The 17665-nt window shown below is 45.3% G+C and overlaps 1 protein-coding gene across 1 annotated transcript in view; it reads left to right on the top strand.

Annotated features, from left to right (window-relative positions):
* Positions 1 to 17665, top strand: part of LOC119970924 (leucine-rich repeat extensin-like protein 2) — a 206988-nt gene that overhangs the window by 23292 nt on the left and 166031 nt on the right. The window contains exons 9-15 of the mRNA XM_038806034.1: positions 1003 to 1029; positions 2062 to 2088; positions 4431 to 4457; positions 8530 to 8556; positions 9694 to 9720; positions 12086 to 12112; positions 14867 to 14893. Of these exons, the coding sequence (XP_038661962.1) occupies positions 1003 to 1029; positions 2062 to 2088; positions 4431 to 4457; positions 8530 to 8556; positions 9694 to 9720; positions 12086 to 12112; positions 14867 to 14893 (189 nt within the window). The remainder of the gene's footprint in view (positions 1 to 1002; positions 1030 to 2061; positions 2089 to 4430; positions 4458 to 8529; positions 8557 to 9693; positions 9721 to 12085; positions 12113 to 14866; positions 14894 to 17665) is intronic.

Raw genomic sequence — 17665 nt, 5'->3', positions numbered from 1 at the left:
TTTTGAAATTGACCTTTAAAAGAGAAATGCGGGAGAAGTTTGGAGGTTTTTTGTAGAATCGTGAAACGAGGGAAGATCAGCCGGCACCTTTTTCAACCCAAGGAAGGAAGCACCCGGAGACGACAGAGGATTGTAAGTATCCTCAGCCAACTTGTTGAAGTTCCCGACCTAAGATAGGAGTAGAGGCAAGGGAGGGAGGAAGCGTTTTAAACTCCGGTAATCTTTTGCTCATCTGTAAGAAATTGTGTAACGGAAGATTTTCGCTGTGTCCGTTAGTATTTTTTCTCCCGTAGTAATAAGATAAAGCAAAAGTTTTATTCATGTGTGATGGGATATTGGAGAGGTTGATTTTGGTGTTGTTAAGTAAATTATAAGTTTGAAACTCATTTTGGAGTCTGTCTTGTTCCTTTCTTTCCCTCTCTCTGACACGCTCTGGCAAAGTCACAACTTTTATCCTCGACCATAATTCTGGAGGCGAGAACCAAGGGTGATAAACCCCTAAAAGGCCTACGAGAGATCACTCTTCCTTCCTCCAAATATTGAAATCTTTTTCCTTTTGTAACAGAACTGATTGATTCTCCGAACCAATGTTGTAGTGTGAGGAAATACGACGAGGTAGAGTTGAATCACAATGGTGATTTATTAACAACTGGTGAACTATATTTATGCAGATCAATACAACACTGACACAGGCCTAGTCCCACCACCTCTGGTCTTACTCTGATTATTCTCCCCCACTAGGGTCCATGCCCTGGCACCCGAAAGGCCTCGGTTCACACGCTCTGTCCCCATAGGTTCCAGGCGGCTCACCTGGTCCATGAGGGATTGCCTCTGAAAGGAGTCACGCTGTCACAAGTATTAAAGACTGAGTTTTAACTGTTTCCACTCTCACCTTTGTGTGAGAAATTATTTTCTGTGTCCCCGCTGTTCTTTAAACATATTTGTGTGCAACAATCTCCATCTCCTGTCATATTGGATCATATTTGTATTCTTCTTTTTCAGTAAAACCTACTCAGCACATTCCACCAGGTAAACAAAATCAAGCTATTTAGAGTTTAAATATGTTTCACCTCCTAACCTTTCTCCCCTTGCCCCGATTTCCAACACGTCCGAATTTAGCAGTTTCAGCTGTTACTCACTTGGAAGAAATCATGTTTCTGAGGCAAAGTTAATGAGCTCAATTCCCATTCCAGGACATGAGCGCAGCCATCAAGACTGACATTCCAGTGCAGTACTGAGACAGCGCAGCACTGTCAGAGGTGATGTGCTTTGCATGTGATGTTAAAGGTACACCCTGTGATGTTCCTTGTGTAGTCATCACTGTCTCTTTGGTCTTCTGTGGTCTTGACTCAGGCCCAAGTTTCCAATATGCCCAAATTTTAATGTGACAGTTCACAGAATTTGTCCCACTGAGATAAAGTAAGTTGAAATCCTTCTCCAGGACAGACAAGCCAAATAAGTGAAAAGAAATGGACAGGTTATCCATCATTCACTTCAGCAATGAACACAAGACAGCCACAGCCAGCCCATTCATTGATGCAGAGTTTGTCTCATTCCCATCTGGGAATTGTGCCAAAATTGAAAGACCGAGTTACTGTTGATGTTTTCTCTGGGAGTTTTGCCACTTTGCGCAAATGCATGGCAAAGGCTTAGTAGACACACAGTGGAAATGCACAGACCATATCATTCACCATTGTCCCAGAATCAAAACTGTGAGAGGTTCTAATAAATGTGTTGTATGATTTTCTTTAGATTTGGTTCTCTAATTTGATCAGAATCAATTTCAGGTCAGGCTGGCAGCCATTTGGTATCATTATAGCAGCTAGTGAGCTTCACAAATGTACATGAATAGTGCATTCAGTCAGTTGAACCTGTTCCACAACCTTCAGTTTCTGTCTCTCAAATGTTAGACCATTAAAAAAAGATGACGATCGTTGTTGGTATTAACGAGATTTGGTACAAAGATTATTTTGTACTGTGCCTTTCACTTGTTTAATCAGGAGAACGTCAAAAATTACGTCCTGTTTATTAATGATTTACGTTTTCAAACTTCGTCTCCAGAAAAACTGACTGACTACTATCCACCAGGTAAAACAAATACATGGTCATCACTGTATATTTGGTCTTCTGTAGCCTTGACTCAGGCCCCAGTTACAATTGGCCAAACTGTTAATTTCTCAGTTGGAGGATATGCAGGGGTAGAGCCGCTATGCCAACGTAACTGGTGTCTAACTTTCCAGCCTTACGGGTCCTCATGCTATGTTTAAGACCATAAGACATAGGAGTGGAAGTAAGGCCATTCGGCCCATCGAGTCCACTCCGCCATTCAATCATGGCTGATGGGCATTTCAACTCCACCTCCCAGCATTCTCCCCATAGCCCTTAATTCCTCGCGACATCAAGAATTTATCTATCTCTGCCTTGAAGCCATTTAGCGTCCCGGCCTCCACTGCACTCTGCGGCAATGAATTCCACAGGCCCACCACTCTCTGTTTAGCTGGGTCCCCAATGGCATATCAGCAATGGAGGGGACTGTCTTGTTATGCTCTTGGCGTAGCATAAGCTGCTTCCTTGATGTTCACTCTGACAAAGGAAAGTTCAGACGTGGAGAAAACTTCATCACGTTTATTAAACTATTTACAATTCTCCTACTCAGATTCGCATCTACTGTTAATCCTTCTATAGCTACTCAGACTGACGAACCAGTCTGCTACAATCCACGTGGTGGGTGTGATGTTGAATCAACCCTGAGTCTGTACTCACTGAGTGTCTCCACTGAAAAGAGGAAGATCATGTGTGTTGTGTCCTTTACATATGGGTTGGTGTAATGCCCCCCTGTTGTAGTGTCACCTCTGTGTGTATCGTGAATGCCCATTGGTCGGGTCCTATCTTACTGACCTATTGGTTGAGTGTCTGTGTGTTATGTCTCTGGTGCTCAAGCCTGGCTGGTGCCGGCTGCTACTCTGGTGTTCCAGGTGTCGTGGTGCCACCCTGTTCTACCTGCTGCCCACCAGATGTGCTAGGAACAGAGGAAGGGAGTCCGAGGAGCTGCGGTGTTCTGGCACATCCCCTGTGTGAGCCATCGGCAAGGGCGCCATCACCTCCTCCACCGTCGTGGTGCCCGATGGCCCAAGGGCTACTCCATTGAGCAGAGCTAATCCCTGAACCTGCCTCGCTCTGGTATTGCCAAGCCTGGAGGCCCGCTCTTGTCATCACAGATGTCTGCATGCTCGCAGCAATGGAGCACAGGGAGTGGCCCACCTACATCTGGACCTACACCATTGTCCTCTGGAACTGGTCCACCTCACTCTACTGTCTGTGCCACATCGACCAACGCCTGGGCAATATGGCTGACACTTCCAGCCATAGGCCGCTGTGCATGGGCCACACTCAGTAGCAAAATAATTGACCAATGGCTGAGAATCAAAACAGTGAGAGGTTCTAATAAATGTGTTAGTGATTTTTTTTAGATTTGTTTCTCTAATTTGATCAGACTCAATTTCAAGTCAGACTGGCAGCTATTTGGTGTCATTATAGCAGCTCATGAGCATTGGCATTAATATAGCATTATTATTGGCATTAAAATATAGCAGCTTGTGAGCTTAACAAATGTACACGAATAGTGCATTCAGTCAGTCAAACCTGTTCCACAACCTGCAGATTCTGTCTCTCAAATGTTAGACCATTCAAAAAGCAGATGAGATTTGCCTGATCTGCACGTTCTCTCCACGTCTGAGTGGGTTTCCTCTTGTGACATTAAATGTACAGAACTGTATGGGTTTATGTTATGTCAAAATCAACCTCCAGAACAAGCTCGATGTAGAACTATATAAGGCATCGGTTTTCAGCCTTCTGGATGACTGGTTGTGCATAAGGCTAGAAGGCAGACTGTAGGAAATGTAAGTGAGAGCAGATCATAGTTATTATATTAGCGTAGAGACTCGTAGTGGATGAGTGTAGATTGTATGCTTATTATCAACTGTTTATTGTGTTGGACTAAGTATCAAATCCATTAAGTAGAGTAAATAAAACTTTAAATAAATCAGTATAAAAGCTAGATGTGGTCTTTGTGAACACTACGCCGACCATCCTCGGATTAGACTCACAAAGAACACCACATCAGTCACAATCCAAAGATGTACAGGTTAGATGGACAGGCCATGCTAAATTGCCCTCAGTATCCAAAAAGCTTAGGTGGGGTTACCGGGTTAAGAGGATAGGGTACAGATGTGGGCTTAAGTTGGGTGCTCTTTCCAAGGGCCAGTGCAGACTCGATGGGCCGAATCACTCTTTGTGCTCTGTAAATTCTATCAATTCCATTTCTGGCAAGGATTATTTTGGGCTGTTCCTTTCAGTTGTTTCAACGTGGGAACATCAAAAAAATTTCCATCTTTTTATTATTGATTAAAGTTTTAAATCTTCTTCTCCAGGAAAACTGGCTGACTACTATCCACCAGGTAAAAACCATATCTGGTTGTCAGTATCTATTGTTGATCTCTCATGATTTTGACTATGCCAATTTTCCCAGCATGTCCAAATTTGAAAGTGACAGCTAGGGTCTAGTCGCAGAAGTTGTCCCACTGAGATAAAGTAAGTTCAAATCCTACTCCAGGACGGACAGACCAAACAAGTGAAAAAAAATGGACAAATCACCCGGCATTCACTTCAGGAATTAACACAAGGCAGCCACACCCTGACCATTCATTGATGCAGAGTTTATCACGTTACCATCAAGAATTGAGAGAGTTGTCCCAAAGACATGTTATACCACAGGTTGACATCTAGACACACTCACAGAATCATGGGCTGGATTCTCTGTTTCTGATTGACACCAATGGAGAATCCGTGGACTTTTACGACCGAAAAACCGGTGCCGCACCTGGTCTAATTCTGTACCGTTGATGGGCTAGCACCGGTGCCACGTGGAACACACTGGATTCCACTGAAACATTGTGCAGGTCACGCCGGGTCTGTGACTGACACTTGGGAGGCTGACAAGCTGCAGCCGCATATACACTTTACACTCCCTACACACACTTATCCCAGCCAAAAAGATAGCACTGGTTGTGCTGGAGCGCGCCCAAACAGCTGATGGGTCAGCTGGGGCCAGAGGGCATCCGAGGGGTGCCCTGGGGACACCGATATGACCCGTGGAACTATGTTCAAAGTGGACTGTTAACCGTGTGCGCAGCTGCATGGCTGCTTTTCCGGCTGCGGCAATGGAGTTCAGTTCCCCTCCACTCCGACGCCACAGCCCATGTCCTAACCTCCCCGCCCCCACTACTTACCGCAATCTCGACAGAAGCCCCCCGGCCAGCGGCATGACTATTAGCAAACGATGGCGATGTTGGACATTTTCCGCACCCCCTCACTGTGACCCTCAGGAGCCACCACACCAGTTTCACGATTTTTAAAAGCACAAGCAAACCACGCCGTCGGGCACTCGGCCCATGGGAGGTGGAGAATTGTGGCGGCCCTGGAGACTGCCAGGTCAGGACCGCTAATGTCATGCAAATGGTGTTTACTGTTCTGGACGACATTGACTCTGCTGTCGAGGCGACGGAGAATTGCAATTCTCCGCCCAATCGCGTTTCACGATTCCTGGCGTCAGCCAAGAGAGAATCCCGCCCCTTTTTTCTGAGGCAAAGTTAATGAGCTCAATTCCCACTCCAGGACATGAGCGCAACCATCAAGACTGACATTCCAGTGCAGTACTGAGACAGCGCAGCACTGTCAGAGGTGATGTGCTTTGCATGTGATATTAAAGGTACACCTGAGCTCCTCCGTAGTATCAAGGTGAATGGTCAAGCAGCATTATTTCAGAAAAGCCCAGGGGTATGATTTAGTTAATGTTTTGTTCATATTTATCCCCCAATATACGTCAGAAAAACAGATCATCATCACATGATGATTGGTGGGAGATTGCCATGAAGAAATTGTCTGCCGTTTTTCGGAAAAAAAACAAAGACGTCTCCACTTCAAACACAATTCATTGGCTTTAAAGCATTTTGGAAAATTGAATGGTCATGAACGGTGCTATATAAATGCAAGACCTTCTTCTCAAGTCACAGTATATTCGAAGTACATGGAGAGCTGTCGTATCCTTGGACATCAGAGGATCATTATACTTCCTTTTCCTGGTCCCGTGTGCATTGTGTGACCACAATGTCATCCACACCAATTATTGAAATAAGCTGCCATACCGTCAGCACACAAATGTGTAAAAGGAAACATTTTCTACCTGTGCTCGTGAGTTTTACTGACACTGGATAATGTGCTGTCTGCTGACCTCGACAGGAAATTAATTATATTATTTGTAATATTTTTGCCATAATTTACAGTGAGTTACATTTTACACATGAGTGAGGACCGAGTTACAGTTGATGTCTTCTCTGGGAGCTTTGCCGCTTTCTGGAAATTCATGGCAAATGATTAGTAGACGCACAGTGAAAATACACGGACTAAATAATTGACTAATGCCTGAGAACTAAAACAGTGAGAGGTTCTAATAAATGTGTTCCGTGATGTTTTTAGATTTTGTTCTCTAATTTTATCAGACTCAATTTCAGGTCAGGCTTGTAGCCATTTGGTATCAGTGTAGCAGCTAGTGAGCTTCACAAATGTACAGTGCATTCAGTCAGTTGAACCTGTTCCACAACCTGCAGATTCTGTCTCTCAAATGTTAGACCATTCAAAAAAGCTGACTATCGCTGTTGGTATTAACCAGATTTGTGGCAAAGCATATTTTGAGCAATTCTTTCAGTTGTTCCAACATATGAATGTCCATAAGCTCCATCCTATTTATTATGGATTAAAGCTGAAAATATTCTTCCCCAGTATTTGTACAGATGTTCCTGGAAAACGTCGCCTGTGATGCTGAATTTCTCCAACAATTTCTTCACCCCTTTAAAGCAGGCCAATTCTCTCTGGAAAGCTTGATTTTCTTCAGCCAATCTCACCCCATGAGGCTGGACTGTGTCCTTTTACTACAACTATGGGCAACTGGGCAGACAGGGGCTGATAAGACACTGGATTTGACGTCATATCCGTAATCCTCATTGCTTCAGAGGTTGTTAAAGTGGCCATTGACCTTCTGAGCCTGATGGGTTGCAGCCCTTCCTGTAGCTACTTAAATGTCTGTTCTCCTACCACTGTGACATTAGCACATGTATCAACCTCCAGATTCAATTGACGGCCATTAATAACAAGGACAATTTTGGTAGGCGGGGGAGCATCTTGCTTTACTCCACGGTGTTGAACTTAAAAAGTTTGGACTTTTCTTCAGGACTGAATAATCACTGGGCACCAATGATTTTTTGGGAGCTCGGTGCAGTTGTCTGACCCTTGAGGATGGCCTCCCCCACACAGGCCTCTGGATGCCATGACTGACGGTCACCCTTCCTTTTCTCAGGCTCTGCTATACCCTCACTGCGGGTACTTCGAGTAGCAGCCATTTCCCACCTTATCTGATTTACCACACTTTGTTTGCTTTGCAATATAAAAGTACTTTGTTCAGCTCTTTCAGTTGCTTGAGCCAATTCAACTGCTTTGTCTCGGGATATTCTGGTTTCTGCCAGAAACTGCATATTATTCAAATCATTAATACTACAAACCAAACAGTCAAGTAACAGATCTCTCAGAGACGGGCCGAATTTGCAGCATACAGCCATCTGGCGAAGACTGGTTTCAAAAGTGGATTATGTTTACTCGGGTGCCTACTGGCTGAATGTGATTCATAGCACTGCATTACAATGGAGGGCCTGGGATTATTGTGATCTTTCACTTGTTCCACCAGTTGGTCAAAGGATTTTTTATCCAGAATCTCGAGAGATCTTAGGTTTCTTACAAGGTTAAATGTTTTGGGCCACAAACTGTGAGTAATGTAACTTTTTGTGAGTGTTCAGCCCTGCTTTCATTGGCAGCAAAAAAGTATCAAAGCCTTTTGATGTATTGACCCAACTTACAACTCCGTGATTAAGTGGATCAATTCTCCTGAATCATGCTCTGATTGATTCTTTACCATGTTGCAGGCCTCCGAGAGGTCACTCTTCCTTCCACCAAAAATTGAAATTTTTTTCCTTTTGTAACAGATGTGATTGATTCTCATAACCAATGTTGTAGTGTGAGGAAATACAACGAGGTAGAGTTGAATCACAATGGTAATTTATTAACAACTGGTGAACTATATTTATACAGATCAATACAACACTGACACAGGTCTACTCCCACCATCTCTGGGCTTACTCTGATCATTCTCCCCCACCAGGGTCCACGCCCTGGAACCCGATTGGCCACGGTACACACGCTCTGTCCCCATAGATTCCAGGCGGCTCACCTGGTCCATGAGGGATTGCCTCTGAAAGGAGTCACACTGTCACAAGTATTGAAGACTGAGTTTTAACTGTTTCCAATCTATAGCTTTTGTGTGAGAAATTATTTACTCTTTCCCCGCTGTTCTTTAAACAAGTTTGTGTGAAACAATCTCCATCCTCTTTCATATTGGATCATATTTGTATTCTTCTTTTTCAGTTAAACCTACTCAGCACATTCCACCAGGTAAATCAAATCAAACTATTTAGAGTTTAAATATGTTTCACCTCCTGACCTTTCTCCCCTTGCCCTGATTTCCAATATGGCCAAATTTTGCAATTTCAGCCGTGACTCAGTTGGAAGAAATCTTGTTTCTGAGGCAAAGTTGATGAGCTCAATTCCCACTCCAGGATTTGAGCGCAGCCATCAAGACTGACATTCCAGTGCAGTACTGAGACAGCGCAGCACTGTCAGAGGTGATGTGCTTTGCATGTGATGTTAAAGCTACATCCCATCTGACCTGCTGTGTCAAGGTGAATGGTCAAGCAGCATTATTTTTGAAAAGCACCGAGGTATTATTTTTGAAAAGCACCGAGGTATTAATTATTTAATGTTGATGTTAAATGTACACCCTGTGATGCCCCTTGTGTAGTCATCACTGTATCTTTGGTCTTCTGTGGTCTTGACTCAGGCCCAAGTTTTCAATATGCCCAAATTTTAATTTGTCAGGTGGGGCACAGTTCACAGAATTTGTCCCACTGAGATAAAGTAAGTTGAAATCCTACTCCAGGACAGACAAGCCAATCAGTGAAAAGAAATGGACAGGTTATCCATCATTCACTTCATCAATGAACACAAGACAGCCACAGCCAGCCCATTCGTTGATGCAGAGTTTGTCTCATTCCCATCTGGGAATTGTGCCAAAATTGAAAGAGCGAGTTACAGTTGATGTTTTGCCACTTTGCGCAAATTGATGACAAAGGATTAGGAGACACACAGCGGGAATGCACGGACCATATCATTGACCATTGTCCCAGAATCAAAACAGTGAGAGGTTCTAATAAATGTGTTACGTGATGTTTTTAGATTTGATTCTCTAATTTGATCAGAATCAATTTCAGGTCAGGCTGGCAGCCATTTGGTATCATTATAGCAGCGAGTGAGCTTCACAAATGTACATGAATAGTACATTCAGTCAGTCGAACCTGTTCCACAACCTGCAGATTCTGTCTCCCAAATGTTAGACCATTCAAAAAAGCTGACTATCACTGTTGTTATTAACGAGATTTGTTACAAAGATTATTTTGTGCTGTGCCTTTCACTTGTTTAAACAAGAGAACGTCCTGTTTATTATTAATTTAAGTTTTCAAACTTCTCCTCCAGGAAAACTGACTGACTACTATCCACCAGGTAAATCAAATACATGGTCATCACTGTATCTTTGGTCTTCTGTAGCCTTGACTCAGGCCCCAGTTATCAATTGGTCCAACTGTTAATTTCTCAGTTGGAGGATATGCAGGGGTAGAGCTGCTGTGCTAACGTAACTGGGGTCTAACTTTCCAGCCTTACGGGTCCTCATGCTATGTCTAGCTGGGTCCCCAATGGCATATCAGCAATGGAGGGGACTGTCTTGTTATGCTCTTGGCGTAGCATAAGCTGCTTCCTTGATGTTCACTCTGATAAAGGAAGGTTCAGACGTGGAGAAAACTTCATCACGTTAATTAAACTATTTACAATTCTCCTACTCGGATTCGCCTCTACTGTTAATCCTTCTATAGCTACTCAGACTGAGGAACCAGTCTGCTGCAATCCACGTGGTGGGTGTGATGTTGAATCAACCCTGCGTCTGTACTCACTGAGTGTCTCCACTGAAAAGAGGAAGATCATGTGTGTTGTGTCCTTTATATATTGGTTGGTGTAATGCCCCCCTGTGGTAGTGTCACCTCTGTGTGTATCGTGAATGCCCATTGGTCGTGTCCTATCTTACTGACCTATTGGCTGAGTGTCTGTGTGTCATGTCTCTGGTGCTCGAGCCTCGCTGGGCCCGGCTGCTACTCTGGTGTTCCACGTTTCGTGGTGCCACCCTGTTCTACCTGCTGCCCACCAGATGCGCTAGGGGGCAGGAGGAATGAGTCCGAGGCGCTGCGGTGTTCTGGCACCTCACCTGTGGGAGCCATCGGCAAAGGCCCCATCACCCCCTCCTCCGTCGTGGTGCCCGGTGGCCCAAGGGCTACTCCATTGAGCGGAGCCTGGTGGCTCGCTCTTAGATAGAACAGTACAGCACAGAACAGGCCCTTCGGCCCTCGATGTTGTGCCGAGCAATGATCACCCTACTCAAACCCACGTATCCACCCTATACCCATAACCCAACAACCCCCTCCTTAACCTTACTTTTTAGGACACTAGGGCAATTTAGCATGGCCAACCCACGCGCACACGGGGAGGACGTGCAGACTTCGCACAGACAGTGACCCAGCCGGGAATCGAACCTGGGACCCTGGAGCTGTGAAGCATTTATGCTAACCACCATGCTACCGTGCTGCCCTTGTCATTGCTGAGGTCTGCATGCTCACAGCAATGGAGCACAGGGAGTGGACCACTTACATCTGGAACTACGCCATCTTCCTCTGGAACTGGTCCACCTCACTCTGTGCCACATCGGCCAGCGCCTGGGCAATATGGCTGACACTTCCAGCCATGGCCCGCTGTGCATGGGCCACACGAAGTAGCAAAATAATTGTACAGTGGCTGAGAATCAAAACAGTGAGAGGTTCTAATAAATGTGTTACGTGATATTTTTTTAGATTTGGTTGTCTAATTTGATCAGACTCAATTTCAAGTCAGGCTGGCAGACATTTGGTATCATTATAGCAGCTCGTGAGCATTGGCATTAATATAGCATTAATATTGGCATTAATATTGGCATTAAAATATGGCAGCTCGTGAGCTTCACAAATGTACATGAATAGTGCATTCAGTCAGTCAAACTTGTTCCACAACCTGCAGATTCTGTCTCTCAAATGTTAGACCATTCAAAAAGCAGATGAAATTTGTCTAATCTGCACATTCTCTCCACGTCTGAGTGGGTTTCCTCTTGTGACATTAAATGTACAGAATTGTAAGAGTTAATGATGTGTCAAAATCAACCACCAGCACGAGCTAGATGTAGAACTATATAAGGCATCGATGCTTATCTTTCTGGATGACTGGTTGTGGATAAGGCTAGAAGGCAGACTGTAGGAATGGTGAGTGAGAGAAGATCGTAGTTATTACATTAGCGTAGAGACTCGTAGTGGATGAGTGTAGATTGTAAGCTTATTGTCAACTGTTTATTGTGTAGGACTAAGTATCGAATCCATTAAGTTGTGTAAATAAAACTTTAAATAAATCAGTATAAAAGCTAGATGTGGTCTTTGTGAACACTACGCCGACCATCCTCGGATGAGACTCACAAAGAACACCACACCACTCACAGTTCAAAGATGTGCAGGTTAGGTGGACTGGCCATGCTAAATTGCCCTCAGTGTCCAAAAAGCTTAGGTGGGCTTACTGGGTTACGAGGGTAGGGTAGAGATGTGGGCTTAAGTTGGGTGCTCTTTCCAAGGGCAGGTGCAGACTCGATGGGCCGAATCACTCTTTGTGCTCTGTAAATTCTATGAATTCCATTTCTGGCAAGGATTATTTTGGGCTGTTCCTTTCAGTTGTTTCAACGCGGGAACATCATAAAATTTCCATCTTTTTATTATTGATTAAAGTTTTACATCTTCTTCTCCAGGAAAACCGGCTGACTACTATCCACCAGGTAAACAACATATACGGCTGTCACTGTCTATTTTTGATCTCTCATGATTTTGACTCTGCCAAAGTTCCCAGCATGTCCAAATTTGAAAGTGACAGCTCGGGTCCAGTTGCAGAAGTTGACCCACTGAGATAAAGTAAGTTCAAATCCTACTCCAGGACGGAAAGGCCAATTAAGTGAAAAAAAATGGACAAATCACCCAGCATTCACTTCAGTAATTACCACATGACAGCCACACCCTGACCATTCATTGATGCAGAGTTTATCACATTACCACCTATGAATTGAGGGAGTTGTCCCAAAGACATGTTATACCACAGGTTGACATAGACACACTCAGAATCATGGGCTGGATTCTCTGTTTCTGATTGACACCAGCGGAGAAGCCGTGGACTTTTACGACCGACAAATCGGTGCTGCACCTGGTCCAATTCTGTACCATTGATGGGCTAGCACCGGTGCCACGGGGAACACACTGGATTCCACTGAAACATTGTGCAGGATACGCCGGGTCTGTGACCGACACTTGGGAGGCTGACAAGCTGCAGCCGCATATACACTTTACACTCCCTACACACACTTATCCCAGCCAAAGGGATAGCACTGGTTGTGCCGGAGCGTGCCCAAAACAGTTGATGGGTCAGCTGGGGCCAGAGGGCATCTGAGGGGTGTCCCGGGACACTTATATGACCCGTGGCACTATGTTCAAATTGGGCTGTTAGCGGTGTGCGCAGCTGCAAGGCTGCTTTTCCGGCTGCGGCAATGGTGTTCAGTTCCCCTCCACTCCGGCCCCACAGCCCATGTCCTAGCCACCACCCCCCCACTACTCCCCCCAACCCCGGCAGTAGCCCCCCGGCCAACGGCATGACTATTAGCAAACGATGGCGATGTTGGACATTTTCCGCACCCCCTCGCTCTGTTCATCAGCAGCCACCACGATTTTTAAAAGCACAAGCAAACCACGCCATCGGGAACTCGGCCCATGGGAGGAGGAGAATTGTGGCGGCCCTGGAGTCTGCCAGGTCAGGCCCGCTAATGTCATGCAAATGGTGTTTACTGTTCTGGACTACATTGTCTCTACTGTCGAGGCGACGGAGAATTGCAATTCTCCGCCCAATCGCGTTTCACGGTTCCTGGCGTCAGCCAAGGGAGAATCCCGCCCCTTTTTTCTGAGGCAAATTTGATGAGCTCAATTCCCACTCCAGGACATGAGCGCAACCATCAAGACTGACATTCCAGAGCAGTACTGAGACAGCGCAGCACAGTCAGGGGTGATGTGCTTTGCATGTGATGTTAAAGGTACATCCCATCTGCCCTGCTGTGTCAAGTTGAATGGCCAAGCAGCATTATTTCAGAAAAGCCCATGGGTATTATTTAGTTAATGTTTGGTTAATATTTATCCCCCAATATACGTCAGAAAAACAGATTATCATCACATGATGATTGGTGGGACATTCCCACGCACAAATTGTCTGCCTTTTTTCTGAAAAAAACAAAGGCGTCTGCACTTCAAACCCATTTCATTGGCTTTAAAGCATTGTGGAACATTGAATGGTCATGAAAGGTGCTATATAAATGCAAGACCTTCTTCTCAAGTCACAGTATATTCCAAGCACATGGAGAGCTGTTGTATCCTTGGACATCAGAGGATCATTATACTTCCTATACCTGGTCCCGTGTCCATTGTATGACCACAATGTCATCCACACCAAAGGAGCTTTGCCACTTTCTGGAAATTCATGGCAAATGATTAGTAGACGCACAGTGAAAATACACGGACTAAATAATTGACCAATGCCTGAGAATCTAAACAGTGAGAGGTTCTAATAAATGTGGTCCGTGATGTTTTTAGATTTGGTTCTCTAATTTGATCAGACTCAATTTCAAGTCAGACTGGCAGTCATTTGGTATCATTATTGCAGCTAGTGAGCTTCAGAAATGTACATGATTAGCGCATTCAGTCAGTCGAACCTGTTCCACAACCTGCAGATTCTGTCTCTGAAATCTTAGACCATTCAAAAACCAGATGAGATTTGTCTGATCTGCATGTTCTCTCCACATCTGAGTGGGTTTGCTCTTGTGACATTTAATGTACAGAACTGTAAGGGTTAATGTTATGTTGAAATCAACCACCAGAACGAGCTGGATGTAGAACTATGTAAGGCATCAATGCTAAGCCTTCTGGATGAGTGGTTGTGGAGAAGGCTAGAAGGCAGACTGCAGGAAAGGTAGTGTGAGTGAGAGCAGATTGTAGTTATTATGTCGAGACTCGTAGTGGATGAGTGTGGATTGTATGCTTATTATCAACTGTTTATTGTGTTGGACTAAGTGTCGAATCCATTAACTAGTGTAAATAAATCTTTAAATAGATCAGTATATAAGCCAGCTGACGTCTTTGTGAACACTACGCCCACCATCCTCGGATTAGACTCACAAAGAACACCACACCACTCACAGTCCAAAGATGTGCAGGTTAGGTGGACTGGCCATGCTAAATTGCCCTCAGTGTCCAAAAAGCTTAGGTGGGGTTACTGGGTTACGAGGGTAGGGTAGAGATGTGGGCTTAAGTTGGGTGATCTTTCCAAGGGCCGGTGCAGACTCGATGGGCTGAATCACTCTTTGTGCTCTGTAAATTCTATGAATTCCATTTCTGGCAAGGATTATTTTGGGCTGTTCCTTTCAGTTGTTTCAACGCGGGAACATCATAAAATGTCCATCTTTTTATTATTGATTAAAGTTTTACATCTTCTTCTCCAGGAAAACCAGCTGACTACTATCCACCAGGTAAAAAACACATGTGGTTTTCAGTGTCTTTTGCTGATCTCTCATGATTTTGACCATGCCAAAGTTCCCAGCATGTCCAAATTTGAAAGTGACAGCTCGGGTCCAGTTGCAGAAGTTGTGCCACTGAGATAAAGTAAGTTCAAATCCTACTCCAGGACAACAGGCCAAATAAGTGAAAAAAAATGGACAAATCACCCGGCATTCACTTCAGGTATTAACACAAGGCAGCCACACCCTGACCATTCATTGATGCAGAGTTTATCACATTACCATCTATGAATTGAGCGAGCTGTCCCAAAGACATGTTATACCACAGGTTGACATAGACACACTCACTGAATCATGGGCTGGATTCTCTGTTTCTGATTGACACCAACAGAGAATCCGTGGACTTTTACAACCGAAAAACCGGTGCCGCACCTGGTCCAATTCTGTACCGTTGATGGGCTAGCACCGGTGCCACGGGGAACACACTGGATTCCACTGAAACATTGTGCAGGATACGCCGGGTCTGTGACTGACACTTGGGAGGCTGACAAGCTGCAGCCGCATATACACTGTACACTCCCTACTTATCCCAGCCAAAAGGATAGCACTGGTTGTGCTGGAGCGCGCCCAAACAGCTGATGGGTCAGCTGGGGCCAGAGGGCATCCGAGGGGTGCCCTGGGGACACCTATATGACCCATGGCACTATGTTCAAATTGGGCTGTTAGCGGTGCGCGCAGCTGCATGGCTGCTTTTCCGGCTGCGGCAATGGAGTTCAGTTCTCCTCCACTCCGACCCCACAGCCCATGTCTTAGCCACCCCCCCATTACCGGCCAGCGGCATGACTATTAGCAAACGATGGCGATGTTGGACATTTTCCGCACCCCCTCACTGTGACCCTCAGGAGCCACCGTACTAGTTTCACGATTTTTAAAAGCACAAGCAAACCACGCCATCGGGAACTCAGCCCATGGGAGGTGGAGAATTGTGGTGGCCCTGGAGACTGCCAGGTCAGGGCCGCTAATGACATGCAAACGGTGTTTACTGTTCTGGACTACATTGACTCTGCTGCTGAGGCGAGGGAGAATTGCGATTCTCCGCCCAATCGCGTTTCACAATTCCTGGCGTCAGCCAAGGGAGAATCCCGCCCCTTTTTTTCTGAGGCAAAGTTAATGAGCTCAATTCCCACTCCAGGACATGAGCGCAGCCATCAAGACTGACATTCCAGTGCAGTACTGAGACAGCGCAGCACTGTCAGAGATGATGTGCTCTACATGTGATGTTAAATGTACACCCTGTGATGTTCCTTGTGTAGTCATCACTGTATCTTTGGTCTTCTGTGGTCTTGACTCAGGCCCAAGTTTTCAAAATGCCTAAATTTTTATTAGTCAGCTGGGGCACAGTTCACAGAATTTGCCCCACTGAGATAAAGTAAGTTGAAATCCTACTCCAGGACAGACAAGCCAAATAAGTGAAAAGAAATGGACAGGTTATCCATCATTCACTTCAGCAATGAACACAAGACAGCCACAGCCAGCCCATTCATTGATGCAGAGTTTGTCTCATTCCCATCTGGGAATTGTGCCAAAATTGAAAGACCGAGTTACAGTTGATGTTTTGCCACTTTGCGCAAATGCATGGCAAAGGATTAGTAGACACACAGTGGAAATGCACGGGTCATATCATTGACCATTGTCCCAGAATCAAAACAGTGAGAGGTTCTAATAAATGTGTTGTGTGATTTTTTTAGATTTGGTTCTCTAATTTGATCAGAATCAATTTCAGGTCAGGCTGGCAGCCATTTGGTATCATTATAGCAGCTAGTGAGCTTCACAAATGTACATGATTAGCGCATTCAGTCAGTCGAACCTGTCCCACAACCTTCAGTTTCGGTCTCTCAAATGTTCGACCATTCAAAAAAGATAACGATCGTTGTTGTTATCAACGAGATTTGTTACAAAGATTATTTTGTGCTGTGGCTTTCCCTTGTTTAAACAAGAGAACGTCAAAAATTACCATCCTGTTTATTATTGATTTAAGTTTTCAAACTTCTCCTCCAGGAAAGCTGACTGACTACTATCCACCAGGTAAATCAAATACATGGTCATCACTGTATCTGTGGTCTTCTGTAGCCTTGACTCAGGCCCCAGTTACCAATTGGCCCAACTGTTAATTTCTCAGTTGGGGGATACGCAGGGGTAGAGCCTGCTGTGCAAACTTAACTGGTGTCTAACTTTCCAGCCTTACGGGTCCTCATGCTCTGTCTAGCTGGGTCCCCAATGGCATATCAGCAATGGAGGGGACAACTTTGATTCCCATCCTGCGACCTGGTTCCCTGATGGTGGCTGTTTTCTGTGGCGCCCGAGCGTGGCTGCTACTCTAGTGTTCTAGGTATCGTGGTGCCACCCTGTTCTACCTGCTGCCCACCAGATGTGCTGGGGACAGGAGGAAGGGAGTCCGAGTTGCTGCGGTGTTCTGGCACATCCCCTGTGTGAGCCATCGGTAAGGGCCCCATCACCCCCTCCTCCGTCGTGGTGCCCGATGGCCCAAGGGCTACTCCATCGAGCGGAGCTAATCCCTGAACCTGCCACGCTCTGGTGTTGTCAGGCCTGAAGGCCCGCTCCTGTCATCACTGAGGTCTGCATGGTAGACAATTTTGGTACACGGGGGAGCATCTTGCTTAACTCCATGGTGTTGAACTTTAAAAGTTTGGACTTTTCTTCAAGACTGAATAATCACTGGGGCCACCAATGATTTTTTTGGAGAGCTCGGTGCACTCTGTCTGT

This window comes from Scyliorhinus canicula, chromosome 9 (assembly GCF_902713615.1).
Source record: "Scyliorhinus canicula chromosome 9, sScyCan1.1, whole genome shotgun sequence".
NCBI lineage: Eukaryota > Metazoa > Chordata > Chondrichthyes > Carcharhiniformes > Scyliorhinidae > Scyliorhinus > Scyliorhinus canicula.
Note: the sequence above shows the minus strand (reverse complement) of the source record. Positions and strands in the feature narration are given on the sequence as shown.